The sequence below is a fragment of the Microcaecilia unicolor genome, chromosome 6, assembly GCF_901765095.1.
Source record: "Microcaecilia unicolor chromosome 6, aMicUni1.1, whole genome shotgun sequence".
In the NCBI taxonomy this organism is placed as follows: Eukaryota; Metazoa; Chordata; class Amphibia; order Gymnophiona; family Siphonopidae; genus Microcaecilia; species Microcaecilia unicolor.
Genome location: NC_044036.1, coordinates 269,338,478 through 269,359,199, shown reverse-complemented (window position 1 = coordinate 269,359,199; position 20,722 = coordinate 269,338,478). Strand labels below are relative to the sequence as shown.

The 20,722-nt window shown below is 44.0% G+C and overlaps 1 protein-coding gene across 1 annotated transcript in view; it reads right to left on the bottom strand.

The window, feature by feature from the left end:
- Window positions 1-20,454, bottom strand: part of OLFML2A (olfactomedin like 2A) — a 149,655-nt gene extending 129,201 nt beyond the window's left edge. Inside the window, exon 1 of the mRNA XM_030207375.1 lies at window positions 20,231-20,454. Coding sequence (XP_030063235.1) covers window positions 20,231-20,305 — 75 coding nt within the window. The 5' untranslated portion in view covers window positions 20,306-20,454. The remainder of the gene's footprint in view (window positions 1-20,230) is intronic.
- Window positions 20,455-20,722: the final 268 nt, after the last annotated feature.

Sequence of the window (20,722 nt, the reverse complement as noted above, 5' to 3'; positions counted from 1 at the left end):
CTTGCAATGTTAAACCAATTGCTGTCATGCCACAGCGAGGGTTCCAAGAACAAGCAACAAGCTGAACAGACATGAAATTAGATCCAAGTTCTGCTACAGTCTTAGATATAAAATTGAAGGGGAGGGGAAGGAAGGAGAGAAGCTGCCAGTTCTCTAACAGGGACTGTAAGTTGACAAGACTGTACTTCTCACCTAAGGAGAAGGAGTAATGATTGACTTCTGGCAGTCAGGCTTGTATAGGTCACAGCAGGAGACAGCCTACCCTAGAAGGTTGGTCAAGTAGACTGGAAGGATGGAGGGTAGGGCCAAGCAGTCCTTATTGGGGGAATTCTGTATAGTTTGCTCCAAGCTGCTCAGTTTTGCACATGGAAAGTAATTAAACAAGCACTTAATTGGGAGTCATTAGGAGTTATAGGTGCATATGCCCTATGCTCAGGGGTGGCCCAAGGCAATTTTTTTATTAATGCCATGTGTTAATTTTGCCATTAGCCTGTGAGCCCCTACTGCCACCCATTATGTAGGCAGTAAGGGTTCAAGCACTAAGCATGCACTAATCCGTTAGCATACAGCAATGTAGCTGCACTAAGCTCCTTGTGACTCTGGGCAAGTCACTTAACCCTCCATTGCCCCAGGTACAAATAAGCAGTGGTGTCACGAGGGCAGCTGACACCCGGGGCGGGTCGCGCTGCGCACCCCCCCCCCCCCGGGTGCAGCGCAGCGCACCCTCCCCCCTCCGGAGTGCAACCGCCCCCCCGAGAACATACCTGGAAGGCGGTGAGGGGTGGGCAGGAGAGCCAATCCGCCAAGTGCACGCTGCTGGGGGGTGTCGGCGCCTCGCTGGTTCCCTGCTCTCTCTGCCCTGGAACAGGAAGTAACCTGTTCCGGGGCAGAGAGAGCAAGGAACCAGTGAGGCTCTGACACCCCCCAGTGGCATGCACCCGGGGCGGACCGCCCCACCGCCCCCCCTTCCTACGCCACTGCAAATAAGTACTTGTATATACTATGTAAACCGCTTTGAATGTGGTTACAAAAATTACAGAAAGGCAATATATCAAGTCCCATTTCCCTTTCCCTATTTGAGGTTCTACATGGTATGTTGCTAGTGGAGGAGTAGCCTAGTGGTTAATGCAGCAGACTTTGACCCTGGGGAAGTGGGCTTTATTCCCACTTAACCCTCCATTGCCCCAGGTACAAATAAGTACCTTTATATACTATCAGGCTTATTTTCAGAAGAGAAGGGTGCCCATTTTTTGACACAAATTGGGAGATGGACATCCTTCTCTCAGGGTCGCCCAAATCAGCATAATCAAAAGCCAATTTTGGGCGTCCCCAACTGCTTCCCGTCGCGGGGACAACCAAAGCTCCCGGGGGCGTGTCAGAGGCATAGCAAAGGCAGGACTGAGGCATGCCTAACAGATGGGCGTCCTCGAGCGATAATGGCAAAAAGAAGGGCGTCCCTGACGAGCACTTGGCCGACTTTATTTGGTCCATTTTTTCTTACGACCAAGACTCAAAAAGGTGCCCGAACTGACCAGATGACCACCGGAGGGAATCAGGGATGACCTCCCCTGACTCCCCCAGTGGTCACTAACTCCCTCCCACTCTCAAAAAAACAACTTTAAAAATTTTTTGCCAGCCTGAAATGTCATATTCAGGTCCATCGCAGCAGTATGCAGGTCCCTGGGAGGGGAGGTGTGTGTGTGTCAGCGGAGGCATAGCAAAGGCGTGGACGTCCTTCTTTCAAACTGCCCCTCCCCCCACACACACAGGGACAGCCCAAATTTCAAGGGTGAGTAGTGGAGGAGTGGCCTAGTGGTTAGAGCACTGGTCTTGCAATTCAGAGGTGGCCAGTTCGAATCCCACTGCTGCTACCGTGTTTTCCCGAAAATAAGACAGTGTCTTATATTAATTTTTGCTCCCAAAGATGCGCTAGGTCTTATTTTCAGGGGATGTCTTATTCAGGAGTAGTAGGGGGACTGTGGAGGTCGGGAACAGTATTGAAGTGGGGGGCGGTATCCTGCAGGAGTAGGCCGTGGCTTACAGTGACCGCAGGACTCGAGCGGAGCAGAGCCGCCCTGGCCGGGCTAGGAATGGAGGAGGGGTATGAACTATGGAAGGTAATGGAATGTGGGGCCGGGCTGCTCTGGCTGGGGGTCTCGGGAGGTTGTGAGAGGGCTTAGGGCGCAGGATCATCCCTACCGTATTACAAACGTTAAAACAAATTCTACAGTAGCTCCGTTCCCCGTTGGTGGCGCTTTATGCGCTCCTCCTGTACATTTGCTACACTTTCCATCCTTCTAGTCTGACTTAGCCCTTGGGCGATAGAGCAGCGCCAAAAGGGCTCGGTTACTCATTTTCTTTTCTTTTATTATTTCTGCAAGGGGGATGTTTCTTTTCTTTCCGGGCTCACTTACCGGTAGTTGATCTTCACAAAAGCGTGAAGGAGGATGGTAGGAGTCTGCTGGACTATAGATTTTCCACCTCAGTCTCGTTTCTTGCATTTCTTTAATGTTATTTCGTCTTTGGGTTGCAGCGAAAAAAATTAAGTTTTCTGTGTCCATGTCCCATCAGGGCCAAACAAAAACTTTGCTAGGTCTTACTTTCAGGGGAGGCCTTATATTTAGCAATTCAGCAAAACCTCTACTAGGTCTTATTTTCAGGGGATGTCTTATTTTTGGGGAAACAGGGTACCTGTGATCCAAATAAATAAAGGGGGTGTTGGAGGCATAGCACAGGCATGGACATCCTTCTCACAGAAATATCCACATTTCAGACATCCTCAACTGCCCATCAAAGGGACAGAGGCATAGCAAAGGACATCCTTCACCCATACTCTAAAAAAAAAAAAAAAGATGTCCTTGACAAGCACTTGGACATTTTCACCTGGACTTGTGTTTTTCTAAGGTTGTAGACGGCTATTATACACGCAGCTTGTCTGCATGTATGAAGCCGTCTTTGGCATGTGCAGAGCAGCCACGCATAACACTTGCTCTGCACTGGCTTCCCCTCCTTAGGAAGGAAATCGTGTGCAAATGAGCTAACAGCGAGCAGCTCATTTGCATGTGATTTCCTTCATGCATGCCCATTCCTTTCCGAATCACTAAGGGATCGGAAAGGGAAGGGCTTTTTCCATTCAGTTTGTGCATCTGGCTGAAGGTAAGGGAGCTATGTACCTGGGAGCAATTTGTGAAGTTCACTACAGTGCCTCCTAGGGTGCCCGGTTGGTGTCCTGGCATGTCAGGGGGACCAGTGCACTACAAATACTGGCTCCTCCCACGACCAAATGGCTTGGATTTGGTCGTTTATGAGATGGGCGTCCTTGCTTTCCATTATCGCCGAAAATCAGAAACGACCAAGTCCTGGGGATGACCATCTCTAAGGTTGACCCAAATTTGCTGATTTGGGCCTCCCCGACCATATTATTGAAATGAAAGATGGACACCCATCTCGTTTCGATAATACGGGTTTCCACACCCCTTGCTGGAGCCATCCTATGAGGACGTCCCCAGGAAAACTTGGGCGTCCCTTTCGATTATGCCCCTCCACATAAACCAATTTGAATGTAATTGCAAAAACCACAGAAAGGAGGTATATCAAGTCCCATTCCCTTTCCCTATTAGCACAGGACATACCCACTCTCCATACCCACATATATCCCAAAATTACCATGGGATGCCTCAGCGTGCCCTGCAGTATGCCACTTTTTGCTACAGTAAGCATACGCTAATGGTTGGGAGGAGGGGATAGTGCTGGGCAGACTTATACGGTCTGTGCCCTGAAGAGCACAGGTACAAATCAAAGTAGGGTATACACAAAAAGTAGCACATATGAGTTATCTTGTTGGGCAGACTGGATGGACCGTGCAGGTCTTTTTCTGCCGTCATCTACTATGTAAGCTTTGTTAAAAGGGCCCCTATGTAAACACATCCAAAACAAACGCTTAATATTTTTGATGTCCAATTATATATTGTTGTGGGAAAGGTGATCATGAGTGAGTTTAATTATCACAATCTCAGGGTGGTGGCTAAAGGTTCAGCTAGAGCACCTAATGTCCTTGTACTTGCCCTGGGTATAGATGTCTGTGAGTAGTTTAGTCAAGTTAATTTTCAAAGGAAAATTACACACGCACTCTGGGGCTCATTTTCAAAAGAGAAAAATGTCTCAAAAATAGCACAAAATTGGCATTTGGATGTTTTTCTCTGAATGGGTCCCAACTGGAAACAGAGAAGTACACCAGTATGATAAAGCCAGCTTCATTGATATAACTTCATTGATATAACTCTACCCAGCCATGTTTTGGCAAATGCCTGCATAAAAGGGATGACAAATCACTGAATAAGCAGGGGAAATGGAAATAAAACTTCTGAAATGAAATGAAATGAAAAGCAGCATCATTTAAAATGACGGCTGGTTTTGCAATAAAAAGTTTTCCATAAAGATTTATCTGTATGACTTTACTAGGAAAACTTGGATTGTGCACTCAAAATGCTTTTATTCTACCACTGTGAAGTCCTCCTCAGGGGTTCATTTAATTCCCCAAAAGAGTATTAACTGGTTGTTCATAATTACCCAAAAGATTTCCAGAACATAGTATTTTATTTCTTAGTTAGACAAAGTCACAGCTGATATTTACCGCCGTGGAGATGGTGAACTCATGGGCGGATGCATTCCAACTAAAGCTAAACGCAGAAAAGACACAATGTCTCATCCTATCCTCACAATATAACACAAGCAAACCCATTATTATAAATACAGGCTACACCCTTCTGGTCTCAGGCAGTCTGAAAATTCTGGGAGTCACAATTGACCAAAATCTCACACTCGAAGACCATGCGAAAAATACTGCAAAGAAAATGTTCTACGCAATGTGGAAACTTAAAAGGATCAACCCTTTCTTCCCAAGGGAAGTATTCCGCAGCCTGGTACAATCAATGGTACTAAGCCATCTAGACTACTGCAATGCTATCTATGCCGGATGCAAAGAACAAATCATTAAGAAGCTTCAAACCGCACAAAACACAGCAGCCAGACTCATATTTGGGAAAGCGAAATACAAAAGCGCCAAACCCCTAAGAGAAAAACTGCACAGGCTCCCATTAAAAGAACGAATTGCGTTCAAAGTTTGCACCCTGGTCCACAAAATCATTCACAGGGAAGCCCCAGCCTGCATGTCAGACCTTATAGACTTGCCTACTAGGAACGCAAAAAGATCAGCACGCTCATTCCTCAATCTCCACTACCCCAATTGTAAAGGACTAAAATATAAAACCTACGTATAAAACGTATAAAATGTAGTTTACCTACGTCAGAGGAGGGCGGGCCCAGGAAGAAAGAAGGGAAGTCTGAGGAGACCTTCTGACTCGCCGATCAGCTGTTCTTACCCGTGCAGCAGAGGTGAGAGGCGCTGCACGGGCCGGTAAGGCAAAGGGGGGGGGGTCGTTGGACGGGGGGAGCGGCAGCCATGACCAAAGGGAGGGCGGCGGGGGCGGGGTATGGGACCGGAGCATGGCAGGAGGCGGAGCTAGTGTGGGAGAATACAGGAAGGGAGGAGGGCCGGCCCGGGGTTGCTAAAATTGGAGATTTTTCATGCGGGGGGGGGGGGGGGGGGGCAAGGCGTCCATACGGGACGCTCATGACAAGTGCCTTTGCCCCCTCCCGAAACACACGTGTTTGTGGGGTTTTTTTTTGTTTTGACAGCTGGGCCTTTGTGGCATGCGCAGAGCAGCCAGCATAACGCTTGGGCTGCTCTGCGCATGCTTTAGGCGCTGATTAACGACGGGTTTAACGATTCTGTGATACATCCTACTTTGCAATACCGATCTGAACATTTCTGGAGTGTTTTTGTAGTGCATGCCTCGTTTTTTTAAAATCGTTAAGCACTTTTACGATTCTTATTTTTTAACGTTTGGTTGATGCATCTGGGCCACAGTGTTGAGAGCTTGCACTGGAATTCCTTCCTGCACCATGCAGCTTAAAGCAAAAGAGCTGAACCATGCATTTAGCAGAGCTGGTACAACCTGAACCATGCATTTAGACAGAGCTGGTGCAGCAGTTTTTGGTGTCCTGCTGCCATGCTTACCATGTTATAGCAGCTCTGATAGTTCTCAATCCTTCCTTGGGGATACACTTAACCAATCTGGTATTCAGGATAGCCACAACAAATAAGCAGAAGAAATATTTGCATATACCTGGTTTCCAAGCAGGGGTGTAGCCAGACCTTGGTGGGATGGGGGTCCAGAGAACGAGGTGGGAGGCACAGTTTAGCCCGCCTCCTCCAGCCACCAACCCCCGCCACTTTCGACCCCCCCCTCCCGCCACCGACCCTCCCCCGCCACTTTCGATCCCCCCTCCTGCTGCCAGCGCTGACCATCCCCCTGCCACCGCTGCCTGGTACCTATGCTGGCGGGGGTCCCCAACCCCCGCCAGCTGAAGTCTACTTCAGCGCCAGTCTCTGGCGCCTTCGCTGATCTGTTTCTGTGAGGCGCCGGAGACCAGCGCTCAAGAAGACTTTGACTGGCGGGGGTTACCAGGCAGCGGCGGCGGTAGGGGAGGGTTGGTGGTGACGGGAGTGGCGGCGAGAGGGGGGATCGAAAGTGGCGGGGGGGGGTCGGCAGCAGGAGGGGGGGGTCGAAAATAGAGGGGGGCAGGGTGAAATCTGTGGGGGCCCATGCCCCTGTGGCCCCACCTAGCTACGCCCCTGTTTCCAAGTATGTTGCATGCATATTCATTGTAGCTATTCTAAAATCCAGGAAAGGGTTGAGAAAAAGTGCTCTATAGCACCTACGTTTCCGATACATTTTGCTGGTGCCTCTCATTAGGTGGCCAGCAGAAGCATTCTCTCTCAATTTTATATTCAGATTTGGGATAGGAAGGTTTTCATCTTGACATTAAAAACTAAAGTCCTCTATGTGTTCCTGGGGATTTCCTGAGGGAGTGATTGGGAGGAATTAGGGTTATTTATGCACATGTGGCCTTCTGTGGGTTGTTCTTTGTGCAGATTAGGGATTAGTGTCTGGGGGATGGATTATCTATTTGGGAGGTCTTTATGGACTGTTTAACGTTGTTTAGTATTTATACCAGCTGTTTATTTTTGTTTTGTCCCTGTTTCATTCTCTAGTGAGAATGGGAAGTGTAGACATTGGGACATTAGTTGTTTTTTTTAATTTAAAATAAATTTTCCTTACTATTTTACAATTATTGACCAACTAGCATCTTGATGAATTGTACCTGTATTGGATTAGCATTCTTTTGAATTGTACCTATCCTAGGCTGCGCTTTGGCAATTCTTTGGAATCGAAAAGGTGAGACACAGATATGAAACAGAAGTAGAATGATGTGACACAAATAATGACACAGGAAGTTTGGCCCAGCTACTATCGCACTGGTGTTTCTCATCCTTAAACTGCTGCCATTAGTGTGAAATTTATACATATTTAATCCTTGCCTGGCACTTCATGTGCTGCGGAGGTGACCCTGATCTGAAATATTCTCATGTTAATTTCACCCCCTACCCTAAAGAGTGGAAAGCCCCTGGGAAGCATAGATCGCCAAAGAAAATGCCTCATTGAATTTCTACATAGAAAATGACAGAGAGCCATCAGCATCAGCTGTCCGTTGCTGGTCCTTGTAGCTAAAACAAATAACAGTTTGCAGGGGCCGTAGCAAACCATTGCAGCAAACAGTTTATAAACTTCACCAATCAGCAATTTGCGACCATCTCTGGGAAAAGGTGGCTAAAGTCACCAGAAACAAAAAATTAGGTTTTAATGAACTCTATTAAAGCAAATCATTTGTAATACAACAGTCCAAACCCCTAGTGGTTAGAGCACCAGTCTTGCAATCCAGAGGTGGCCAGTTCAAATCCCACTGCTGCTCCTTGTGATCTTGGGTATTTAAGTCACTTAACCCTCCATTGCCTCAGGTACAAACTTAGATTGCGAGCCCTCCTGGGACAGAGAAATATCCAGAGTACCTGAATGTAACTCACCTTGAGCTACTATTGAAAAAGGTGTGAGCAAAAATCTAAATAAATAAATAAATATGTGAAAAAAAAGACCACACAAGAAAAAATTACAGAAGTCCATAGACTGCTTATGGACCCATTACATGAAACACTGGACATTCTCAACATTTTGGATCTGCTCCTTTACTCACCTTTTCCCAGACACAGTCACACTTTTACCCCAAATCGAGATTTCTGCATCAAGGAATAAAGGGGTCCTTTTATAAAGCAGCAGGAAGCCCAACATGGGCTTACTGCTTGCTAAAACGGAAGTACCACCTGGCTACTGCAGTAGCCCGGAAGTAGTTCCCAACCCCAGCGTATGCCATGTCCAGCGCTACAAAAATATTTTTATTTTTGTAGTGCCAGTGTATACCCAGTGGTAATCAGGCAGTGCCATGCACTGTCCAGTTACTGCTGGGTTAGCGTGGGAGCCCTTACCGCCACCTCAATGGGTGGTGGTAAGTTCTCCCCCCCTGAAATGGCCGTGCGGCAAGTGCTTCACTTGCCGCATAGCCATTTCTTCAAAAAAAGGAAGACCTACCTTTTACCCACTGCAGTAAAAGGGGGCCTCGGCGCACATCAAAAACACATGCCGACAACAGCACAGCCTCCCTTTTGCCACAGCTTTGTAAAAGGACCGCAAAGTGAATCCATTTTCTCTTGTGGCCAAGAATGGCTAGATTCTATATATGGAGACTGAAAAATCCAGTGGAATAAATTCCTGCCGAAGCATATTCTATAAGCGTTCCAAGATTTAGGCGTGGTATAGACAATATGCTTAGTTACTATCCCACTGCCTAGAACTGCGCGCATCAATTTACACCAAGGAAAATGTGGCATAAATAACGACATGTAGATTTAGACGGAGAGGGGCATATTCTATAACAGTGCGTGTAAATTTTAGAACACCCACAAAATGCCCATTTCCCTACCCATAACCACACTCCTTTTTGGCGCCATGTATTAGATTTTAGGCGCTGTGCATTACAGAATACGCCTAGCGAGTTATGCACGTAAATTCTAATTATTGCTAATTAGTGCTCATTATTGCTTGTTAACAATGCTGATTGGTTTGTTAAGCCAGTTATGTTACGCGCATTATTATAGAATGCACTTGGATTTCAGCGTGGAACACTAGGCGCGATATATAGAATCTGGCAGTGAGTGTGTAGAGGTCACAGATTTCAATACTTCTGCTTCAGATACACAGAAGGGAAGGATCATGTATAGAAAGTACTGAAAACTAAAGGCCTAATAGTAAAAAAAAAAAAAGCAAAGCTCCTAACATTAGGATCCTCAGATAGGGAAACTATTTTCAGCTAAATATAAGCACCCAAGTTTTCAGCTGAAAATTCACTTGAATTTAGGTGCTTAAAAGTTGTGCTTCTAAATGTAAGCCTGCCGCTCATTTGACTAGATATAGGTATCAAAGGAGTTCTTTTACTAAAATGTGCTAAATTTGCAGTTATCATGGCTTAACATGGGATTTTTACTGTGCAGTACCTGCAAATTTTGGGGCTCTTTGACTAAGCCACAGTAAAAAAAACTGGCCTGTGCTAGTTTTGTCACATGAAATTGGTGCACACTGGGCTATTAGCATGCGGCTATTTACTGCCTGAGCCCTTTCCACCACTTATTTAGAAGGCAGTAAGGACTCACGCGCTACTTGTAAGGTATTCAGGCAGAGTGCGTTAGAAAAAAGAAAATGATTTTCTACCATAGGAAACTACGCACGCCAACTTCGGAACTACCGCCGGGCACCCTCGCTAACTGAGCAGTAGGGTCGATTTGATATGCACTAGCCACATGGTAGCGCTCTATGCAGCCCTTATGGGGGTGTTCCCACAATTTTTATTGCCAGTTGTGAACTTAAGTCCCCATTAGCAAGTGGTATCTGCTGAGAGTTAAAGTGGCATCTACCTCACTTCCCATGCATACATGAAAAATGAGGATGCTCTAGGTGCCAGCTCAGGCTCAGGAACGCCGTCTGCTGAGCTTGACAGAATGGTGTTCTGAGCACCTTCAGAAAAGTGGAGGAGGTCTTCAGCTAGCGGAGTCAGTTGGAGTGGCACTTGATGCCCATCTATTCTGCCCCTTGGCCCAGGCCCATGCAAAATTTGTTGTCTGGCTACTCTACTGTATCTAAGGTCCAATTCCCCTCATGCATCAGGTCCCCAATGAGATTCTCAATCCACTTGGGCTGTGGTACTGCCAGGCCCAGATTGCCCACTTTGCCAGGTAGCCCTTGTTTAAGGGTTCCATGGTGAATGGAGCGTTGCTTTGTCTTACATAGTGCAACCCTCTCTCTTAAGCATCACTCAGCCTTAGTAGCAGCATTCCAGCAGATCAATCCCTTTCAAGGAGAAGAAGCAGACTAGCAGCACAAAAATACTACACAATCATCACCAGCCTGCCCTGTGCCTTTAAAGAGTTAAGTCTAACAGGATGGTGCTGTTGTCTAAATGATGTATAAGCGAGACAGCTGTCCATGCAGGAAGGAGTGCCCTTTCCTCTGTGGTACATCCTAGGAGAAGGCTCTACTTCCTAACTGCTGCACCTCTCTCATGAACTAGGGGCAGCATCCAGATAAATCTGGTTATGGGTGTTGCCACTTCTGCCAACCCTGTGCAGCATCTTATAAAATCTTCCTCTCTGACTCAGTCACAGCCATCTACAGATGCTACCTCAAAAAGGGTCCTCCAGGAGGGCGTTGGGGGATTATATGTGTGTTGGACATTGTAAAAGGTCTTATCTCTCATACACAGGTCATGGCCTTTATGGGAAGCACCAGACTGGCCTGCAGCAGCAGCTGTTCAGCAGAACTATTGTTCTGTATCTGCAGTAAATAAACATCCTATGTCCTGTCTAGATGGAACCGAGGAATGTGCATAACTTTCTCTTTTGGAAATGACTCCTCCTATGAAGATAAAGTAATGGTTTACTATCTGTACTGATCCTGCAAAAAGATGAATTTTTTAGGACACATGCAAGTATATTCTAGAAAGCTGATACATAATAAGGTCTCCCACTAAGCCATCTCTCTCTCCCCTTCAATCTGTTCAAAATTTTGCTGCACGACTTATATTCCGCCAGTATCGCTATGCTCATATTAGCCCTCTCTTCAAGTCACTTCACTAGCTCCCTATCCGTTTCCGCATACAGTTCAAACTCCTCTTATTGACTTACAAGTGCATTTACTCTGCAGCGCCTCAGTACCTCTCCACTCTCATCTCTCCCTACATTTCTCCCCGGGAACTCCATTCACTGGGTAAATCTCTCGTATCTGCACCCTTCTCCTCCACTGCTAACTCCAGCCTCAGTTCCTTTTATCTTGCTGCACCATATGCCTGGAATAGACTTCCTGAGCTAGTATGTCAAGCTCCATCTCTGGCCATCTTCAAATCTAGGCTAAAAGCCCACCCTTTTATGCTGCTTTTAACTCCTATCCCTTACTCACTTGTTCAGTACCCATGTTTTATCATTCCCACCTTAGTAATTCCCTTATCTCTTATTTGTCCTGTTTGTCTGTCCTAATTAGATTGTAAGCTCTGTCAAGCAGGAACCATTTCTTTATGTACAGTGCTACGTATGTCTAGTAGTGCTATAGAAATGATAAGTAGTAGTAGTAGTAGTCTTTGGGATTCTGCACGGAATGTTGCTACTCTTTGTCCTTATCCCTTATTTGTCCTGTTTTTCTGTCTTGATTAGATTGTAAGCTCTGTTGAGTAGGGACTGTCTCTTCATGTCCAGTGTACAGCGCTGCATACGTCTAGTTGCACTATAGAAATGATAAGTAGTAGTAGTATAAATGATGCAGAGCTATAGTAAGGATGGTTGGTGCCGCCCTAGGCAAACCTTCAGCCTTACACCCCCCTCAATTAGCTTTTAGGCTCTTAGCCCATCTCTTCAATGTCGCCTTCAGCACCTAACCACCATACCTCTATTCAGGAAATCTAGACTGCCCTAACAACATTTCGTCCTTTAGATTGTAAGCTCCTTTGAGCAGGGACTGTCCTTCATTGTTAAACTGTACAGCGCTGCGTAACCCTAGTAGCGCTCTAGAAATGTTAAGTAGTAAGTAGTATTTTGGATCTTCCCTACATAGATGACAATTTCCAGTTTGATATCCCGACCAACTGGATACCCAATAGTGAATGCTGTAAGTTTGCCGTTCTGGAAGACACAGTTCCTTATTTATTTATTATTTTATTTAATATAAACCTTATATTCAGCTTAATCCAAAGTTCTTAGCAGATCACAAAATTACATTCACAATATAAAATTAAAACAAACACCCACAAAGAAAACATCAATTCATAAAAATCGATCAGGTATTCACTAAACAGGGGACAAATTCTTATTCATTTCCCCAGCTATAAGCCCTGCATAAACAGAAATGTCTTCAGCTCCCTTTTAAACTCTTTAATATCTACAATGTTCTGGAGTCTTAAAGGTAACTTGTTCCAGTACACTGGAGCAGCAATATTAAAAAAAATCCTATGTCTGTATTCATCAGATCAAATAATATGATGAGATGGAACATTCAATAGATTTTTAGTCCCAGATCTCAATATGCGATTAGGCTAATAAATATGTTCTCTAGCTGCCAGTATCTCTGAAACCTGTTGTCTAAAAATTTTGAATATCAGAGAAAGAATTATAAATTGAACATGTTGCTCTATCTGCAACCAGTGTAGACTCTTTAAAACAGGTGTAATATGTTATGAGAGCAACTCAAGATTTATTTTCAAGCAATGTATGAATGAAACACTGGTTACGTTCACCTTTGGCAAAGAACACATACTGGTCAATATTCAGTCATAATGGTTACCGGCAGCTGCAGCGTTAAAAAAATCACCTATATTCAGCAATGTTACACATATACCCCCGAATTCTATATAGCGCATCTAGAGACTGACACCAATATTGGCGCAGATTCTATAACAATGCACATAATTTAACAAGCTAATGAGCTGTGATAACAGCACTTAACAAGCAATAATGAGCACTAATTGGCACTAATTGGAATGTAACTTCAAAGGGGTGTGAACCTGGGAGGAGCATGGGTGGGTCAGGGGTGTGTGAAGCAATTGGGTGCAATGTTATAGAATACTGTCATCTATGTGTCTAACTGCTAGTAATTAGGCACTATTGAATAAGCAGGACAAAAAAACCTCAGGGCCTTGTTTACAAAGGCATGCTAGCATTTTTAGCGCATGCTAAAAATTAGCACATGCTAACCGTTTAGATGCCCATAGGAATATTATAGGCATCTACACAGTTTGCGTGTACTAAAAACACTAGCGTGCCTTTGTAACCAGGGGCGTAGCCAGACTTTGGTGGGAGATGGGTCCAGAGCCCAAGGTGAGGGGGTACATTTTGGCCCCCCCGGCGCCGCCGACCCCCCCACCATTGCCAACCGCCGCCGCCACCACCACCACCAACTTTGACCCCCCCCCTGCCAATGACCCTGTCGACCCCCCTCCCGCCAACCCTCCCTCGCCGCCGCCATCGCCTACCTTTGCTGGCGGGGGACCCAACATGTTGTACAGTCAGGACGTCAGACTCACATAAACAGAACGAAGCCTTGCAGATCAGCTGCAAGGACGTGCAGGACGTCAGACTCAGAAACAGAACGAAACCTCGTGCCGGAAGAAGAGGACCTCGGCTGGCGGGGGTTGGGGTCCCCGCCAGCAAAGGTAGGCGACAGCGGGTTGACAGCGGGGGGGGGGGGGGGTCGAGAGGGTCATCAGCAGGGGGGTCCAGGGCCAAATCTATGGGGGCCCAGGCACCAGTGGCCCCACGTAGCTACGCCACTGTTTGTAACATGCAGGGATTAAAAATTCATAATAACAAGAAAATTCCAGAAAACTAATAATTTTGTCTCGTCACCATTAACAAAAAATTTTGCACTTAACTTTAGCATTTTTATATTTTTTTAAATATAAAAACAGATCTTCAGATGCCTTGGCAAATGTACTGCATTTAACATTTCTTATGTAGTACTGCCCATTCTTCAGTGATCCATTTTTTAAAGCACTTTTTTTTAAGTAATCTGTATTGTAAAGATGAAAACATAATTCAGCTACTTAGTTTTTCAAAAACGGAGGAGCCTCTGCCAATACGGTCAGGCTTTGAATTCTTCCTCAGGGTAGAGGTCCGCTACAAAAACAAAATACACTGTTAAACATATATACAAAAATGCAGCAGTTGGCAATATTGAAGATAATATTATGCTGCTGCATTTTTTTTATATATGTTTAACTGTGTTTTTTGTTTTTGTAGCAGACCTTAGGCACCAGCATTTATACCAGCCTTTGAGCTAGCTTAAGTGCTCAGACCTAAAGTTAGGTGTGAAAACGTGGTGGAGGAATAATCTAATGATTAGTGCAGTGGGCTGAGTACCCAGGGAAGTGGGTTCAATTCCTATTGTAGCTCTTTGTGACCTTGGGCAAGTCACTTAACCCTCTATTGCCCCAGGTACAAAACTTAGATTATGAACCCACTAGGGACAGATAAATTACTTGTATATAATGTATGTAAACCACTTTGGTTGTACCCACAGAAAGACAATATATCAAATCCATGACCCTCTACGCCAGAATTCTATAAAGACAGATTAAGGCACAAATCAACATTTGAGTCATATTCAACAGGAGCTGCAGAAAGACCCATTGGTGGATCACTAGAAAGATAAGAAGCATTTATTGGAGGAATTGAAGTTTGTGGTTTTGGAATCATTGTCCCTATCATGGGGGAGGGGGGAAGATATGTCCTGTGGCAAGGGAACAATGATGGGTATACAAATGGAAGATTTAATCAAGAAGTGGAGGTGTGGGCTTTTTCTGTGAATTTGCTATTTTTGTGAATTTGTTAATTGATTGGATACTGTTGGCCAATGAAACATGGTTTGAGGCAGTGTTTGCTCTGTGGGATTTATTTAATCAGTACCTTTCCGAGTGTGCTCCATTCAAATTCAAGTAAGGTTTCAGTAGTTTGGGCATTTTTTGATGGTTGAAGTTTGAATGTAAGTGTGCAGCCATCAGGAGATACTTTTAAATAGTGTTTTTCTTTATATTATTAGAATATTTACATTTATGTTTCATTGTTCTACAGAGAAGGTGTACACTATGGGGATCTTTTACTAAGCCGTGGTAGTGTTTTTAGCTTGCGGTAGAAATCAGCTGACGGTAAATGCAGAGACGCCCGTTGGAATACAATGAGCGTCTCAGCATTTACCACCAGCTGATTTCTATCATGAGTTTAAAACGCTACCACGGCTTAGTAAAAGACCCCCCCCCCCCCCCCATTTGAATTATGTTGTTCTCAATGGGTTTCCTGAGGAAGCTACAGCGAAACCTGGCCCATGTTGGAACCCTTACTGCTTCAAAATTCCAAAGACAAGTGTTTCTTAAATATTTTCCAAGTGGCATAAAGAATTTTGTTATATAATTAAAACATATTTACAGGATAAAATGAAAGGTATAATGCAATGATTATAATAGCTGAAACGGCTGACTTTAATAAGCACAGATGAGCACTAAAAAAAATGTAAGAGTTTATATAATTGGGAGTTTTCTGTATTCAGTCAGGCTTTTGTGTGATATTTATTCCTTTCTGTACATTTGTTCAGTTTACAGTTCCTCTATTATGTTTAACTTTCTATAAAGGCAGCTCGGCATGGAACTGCCATTATAAAATTGCTTCTTAGCACTCAAATGTTTGGCTTTTAACCTTTGGCGAACCTTTCGTGAATTTATCCCATAGTTAATAGGACCACCCTCACTCTACCCTAACTCCACTCCTGCTCTAAGCGGATAATGTTGGGGCGTTTACAGGGATTCTTCTTGGCACTATACATATACCGGCCAATATTTAACCGGCCAGGAATGGTTCCTGGTCAGCACTTAAGTGACTAAGCACTAATATTCAGTATGAGATAGTCAGTTATCTCTGCTGAATATTAGCACTTACTGCTAAATTCTATATTATGCACCTAGAGATCTGCGCCAAAATTGGCGCGGATTCTATAACAATGCGTGTAACTTAACAAACTTAACAAGCTAATGAATGCTGATAACAGCACTTAACAACATAATGAACACTAATTGGCACTGATTAGAATTTACACGCACAACTCGCTAAGCATATTCTGTAATGAAGTGTGCTGAACTTCTAACACATGCAGGCAAAAAAGGAGCATGTTATGAGCTGGGAAATGGGTGTTTCATGGGCATTTTGAAATTTACATGCCTAGTTATAGAATATGGCCCAGTGTGCCTAAATATACTTTATGCCACATTTTCATTGGTGTAAATGGATGCATGTTGTTTTAGGCGCTGAAATATCAACTTAAGTATATTCTATAATCAGCGCCTAAATCTAGGCGCTGATTATAGAATATGGTTAGTCGGTATAGATTTCAGTGCCAATTTTTTAGGTGCCATATATAGAGTCTCCCTCTTAGCACATGAAAGCTAACCACTATATTGCGTAAAATAACCAGCTAGCTTCTCATTTTCAGCATTTTGCTGGCCAACCTCTCCTCCTCCACCATTGCCTATTTCTGTGGCTAACACTCTCATCCTTCCTGTCTCATCAGCTCATAACCTTGGGGTCATAACCTTGGGTTACATTCAGGTACTCCTCCCTCTACTTCTCTGCATATATTCAGCAGACTGCTAAAACCTGTTGTTTCTTTCTCTATAATATCACCAAAATTCACCCTTTCCTTTCTGAGCACACTACCAGAACCCTCATCCACACTCTTATCACTTCTCACTTAGACTATTGCAACTTGCTTCTCACAGGTCTCCCACTTAGCCATCTCTCTCCTCTTCAATCTGTTCAAAATTCTGCTGCACGACTAATATTCCGCCAGTGTCGTTATGCTCATATTAGCCCTCTGCTCAAGTCACTTCACTGGCTTCTTATCCGTTTCCACATACAGTTCAAACTCCTCTTATTGACCTATAAGTGCATTCACTCTGCAGCTCCTCAGTACCTCTCCACTCTCATCTCTCCCTACATTTCTCCCCGGGAACTCCATTCACTGGGTAAATCTCTCTTATCTGCACCCTTCTCCTCCACCGCTAACTCCAGACTCCGTTCCTTTTATCTTGCTGCACCATATGTCTGGAAAGACTTCCTGAGCCGGTACGTCAAGCCCCATCTCTGGCTGTCTTCAAATTTAAGCTAAAAGTCCACCTTTTTGATGCTGCTTTTAACTCCTAACCCTTATTCACTTGTTCAGAACCCTTACTTTATCATCCTTACTTTAATATTCCCTTATGTCTTGTTTGTCCTGTTTGTTTGTCCTAATCAGATTGTAAGCTCTGTCGAGCAGGGACTGTTTCTTCATGTTCAAGTGTACAGCGCTGCGTATGTCTAGTAGCGCTTTAGAAATGATAAGTAGTAGTAGCACTAAGTTAAGCAGCCAAATCAGACCACCTAAATAGCAGTTCTATCTTTGGCTGCTATAAATTGAATTGTCCAGTGCTGAATACTAACTTGGTTGGTTAAGTTTAAACCCTTTAGTGTCCAATGTTCCTGTAATAAGCCATATGAGAACAGATTGATGGGAACATTGGACACTAAAGGGTTAAGCCAGATGAAAACAGAAAGGATATTTAATGCCAGTTACTGGAAACTGTCCGGCACTGAATATCCAGTCTCATCGCCGATCACGACACGTAACCGGCCTTTCTCCTGCGGGCTGAATATTGGCCAGATAGTATATTTGAATATTGATACCATAACAGTCCAAAAGAACAGGAGGAAACCAAGATTTAAAAAAAAGTTACCCAATGATTTTCCAGGTCTGCTTCTTTTTGTCCCTGCACTTCTGCATGAGTTGGTCGATCCATTAACATTATTGCCATAGGTTTGTTTGTTTTTAGCACATTCTCCTTTTTTCAACACACTAGCAGTGACTGAAATGAGTAATCAGTTCCCTTTACTGCCCAGAGAAGCCAAATCCCCTGACTGACTGTGGTAATTATTTCTTCAGTCTGTGAGGGAGGGAATGCCAGATCTGACGCTACAGCACTTGAGCATAATTCAGAGCCAGCGACTTTTAGTAAATCACATTGTTGCAAGTTAGAGACTCACAATTTCCGACAAACGTTCTACAGGAAATTATCTGGGTAGTCTCTCTTTCAAAATTCCCTACAAGGTCCCCATGTAGAAACCGACTGTGAGTAATTGTGCTAGCCATTTCTGTGGGCATGCATTACAAAACACCAATGTATAGGCATTGCTTACTCTTCCCAACCTAAAGACACTCCCATGAAAGCTTCTTTTCAAACTGGCTCAAAATAAATGTCTGTAATAGCTAGTGCATCCTTTGAGCCACTCAAATAAAGACAACTTGCTAACAGGAGAATCCAGCTGGGAAACTCCATTGTCACCTGGCTAAATGCCTCTGGAGCATAGGAGCCGACTCTGTGGGTGCTGTGGGTACTTGAGCACCCCCAATATTGAGAAAATTCCTTGTATGTGTCCAACGTAGGGTGATTCCCACTGGGCTTAGCAACCCCAATAATTCTGAAAAGTTGGCTCCTATGCTCTGGAGAGCTGATTATGCCAAACAATGAGGAATGTGCATGGGACAAACGTATTGGTTCATTTGAGCTTTTTCCTGATTTTTGGGCTCTTTTTGGTTCATTTCACAGATTCATTTTAATAAAAAGAAAATTATAGTGCACGTCAGAACTTTTTAATGCATGCGAGTTGGCTTAATTCATAGGTTAACTGGTTTAAATTGATCTACCATACAGTGCATTTTTAAGGCACGTAAAGAGATGTGGTAGCCGTGTTAGTCCACTTCTAAAAGCAGTCAATAGAAATAGAATAAAATAAAACATAGAAAAGAAAATAAGATGCTACCTTTTTATTGGACTAACTTAATACATTCTTTGATTATTTATTTGGATTTTGCTCACACCTTTTTCAGTAGTAGCTCAAGGTGAGTTACATTCAGGTACACTGGATATTTCTCTGTCCCAGGAGGGCTCATAATCTAATTTTGTACCTGAGGCAATGGAGGATTAAATGACTTGCCCAAGATCACAAGGAGCAGCAGTGGGATTTAAACTGGCCACCTCTGGATATCAAGACTGGTGCTCTAACCACTAGGCCACTCCTCCACTAGACCACTCCTTTTGAGGTAGCTTTTCTGCCTCAGATCAGATCTGATCTGAGGAAGAAGGGCTACCTTTGAAAGCTAATCAAAGAATGTATTAAGTTAATCCAATAAAAAAGGTATCATCTCATTTTCTTTTCTATGATTTATTTTATTCTGTTTCTATTGACTGCTTAAGGCATTTAACAAACTGAATCCCCATCCCTACATAAAAATGTGCAGGTTATATTGAGATGACAATGCTTGGAATATTTGTTGGTAGTGATGCCATTTCAAGGCACTGTATTACATGAATTTGAGCTGCTGTGGGGTCCCTTTTTCAAATGTGCTCTGGGAGGTTTACATGTTACAACACAACTGATGCCAGTTTCTTTAGGACAAGATGGTTATTAAAAGAAGTCCACAAGACTGATAAAACATTGACCTCCCCCCACCTCAAATTTTGAATTGCAAAAGGTTTGCAAAATTTCAGTCACATGTACCCAGTCCATATCCTACATATGCAGGACCTCACTTAATTTATGGTGAGATTTCAGGTCCTAGAATGTTAAACTCTCTGTCTCTATTAAAATCACCAGGTCACCCTGTCCTTAATACAGAGATTACTCAATACCTGTTAAAGTATTAACACAGGATAATGATAAGAAGGGGAGGAATAGGGTTGGGCTTAAACATTTTTGCTTTTATTAAAACGCTTATTTCAGAAGTTTGACAAGAGAAATGCATGACCTGCTCCTTCAAATCACAAGCATTGTGTGACACACATGCCCAAAACCTACAGTCTTTAACTATCACATCGCATTGGGGACACCATGACTTCGAGGTGTCACCTGGATATGATCACTAGTATAAGAAAACTTATCAACCAGACAAAGGTAAACCCTATTCACAGCAATAACAAATGTCTTCTGATGGCTGTTCCACCACTGTGGGCTGTAAAATGGAATGGACACCAGTCTTAGGTCATGACACTCCGTTAGAACCTGACACTTAAGGTTAATTCAAGCCCAACTTGCAGGAATATCTTCAGTGCCTGGGAAAATTAAAAAAAATACAAATAAACAACAACAACAACCTCTTACCTTGCTGTTTGTCTTCACCACAGTAGCACAGACAAGGATATAAAACATGACAAGTCCGGGTCTCCACATGGTCATGGCTAATGAGAAAGATAACACGCTGAAATGCAGAAATGTCACTGAGTAGAAGCTGCCCTGACAGTGGACTGAAGACACAAAGTACTGCTTTCAGACTTCAGCAGGACAAGGAGAGGAAGCCTTGGCAAGGACTAATCTAATTCCCACCTACCCACCCACCCCCAAATCCCAGGGAAGCCTCCTCCAACCCTGGCTCTGCCCTGCTGTTTTCTGCTAACTTCCAGGCTACTCAGCTAGAGGAGAGGAGAGGGGAGGGGGAAGAGGGAGGAGCAAAGGCTGACAGAGGAACAGCACAAGACAGAGAGCCCTTCCCCAGTGTTTTCATTTCATGAATTTGGGCTCAGCATCAAAAGCCAAAGGGAAAAAAAAGTTGGAGAATAGATGTAGCGAGCATCTCCTGCTTTCTAAAGTTTAGTA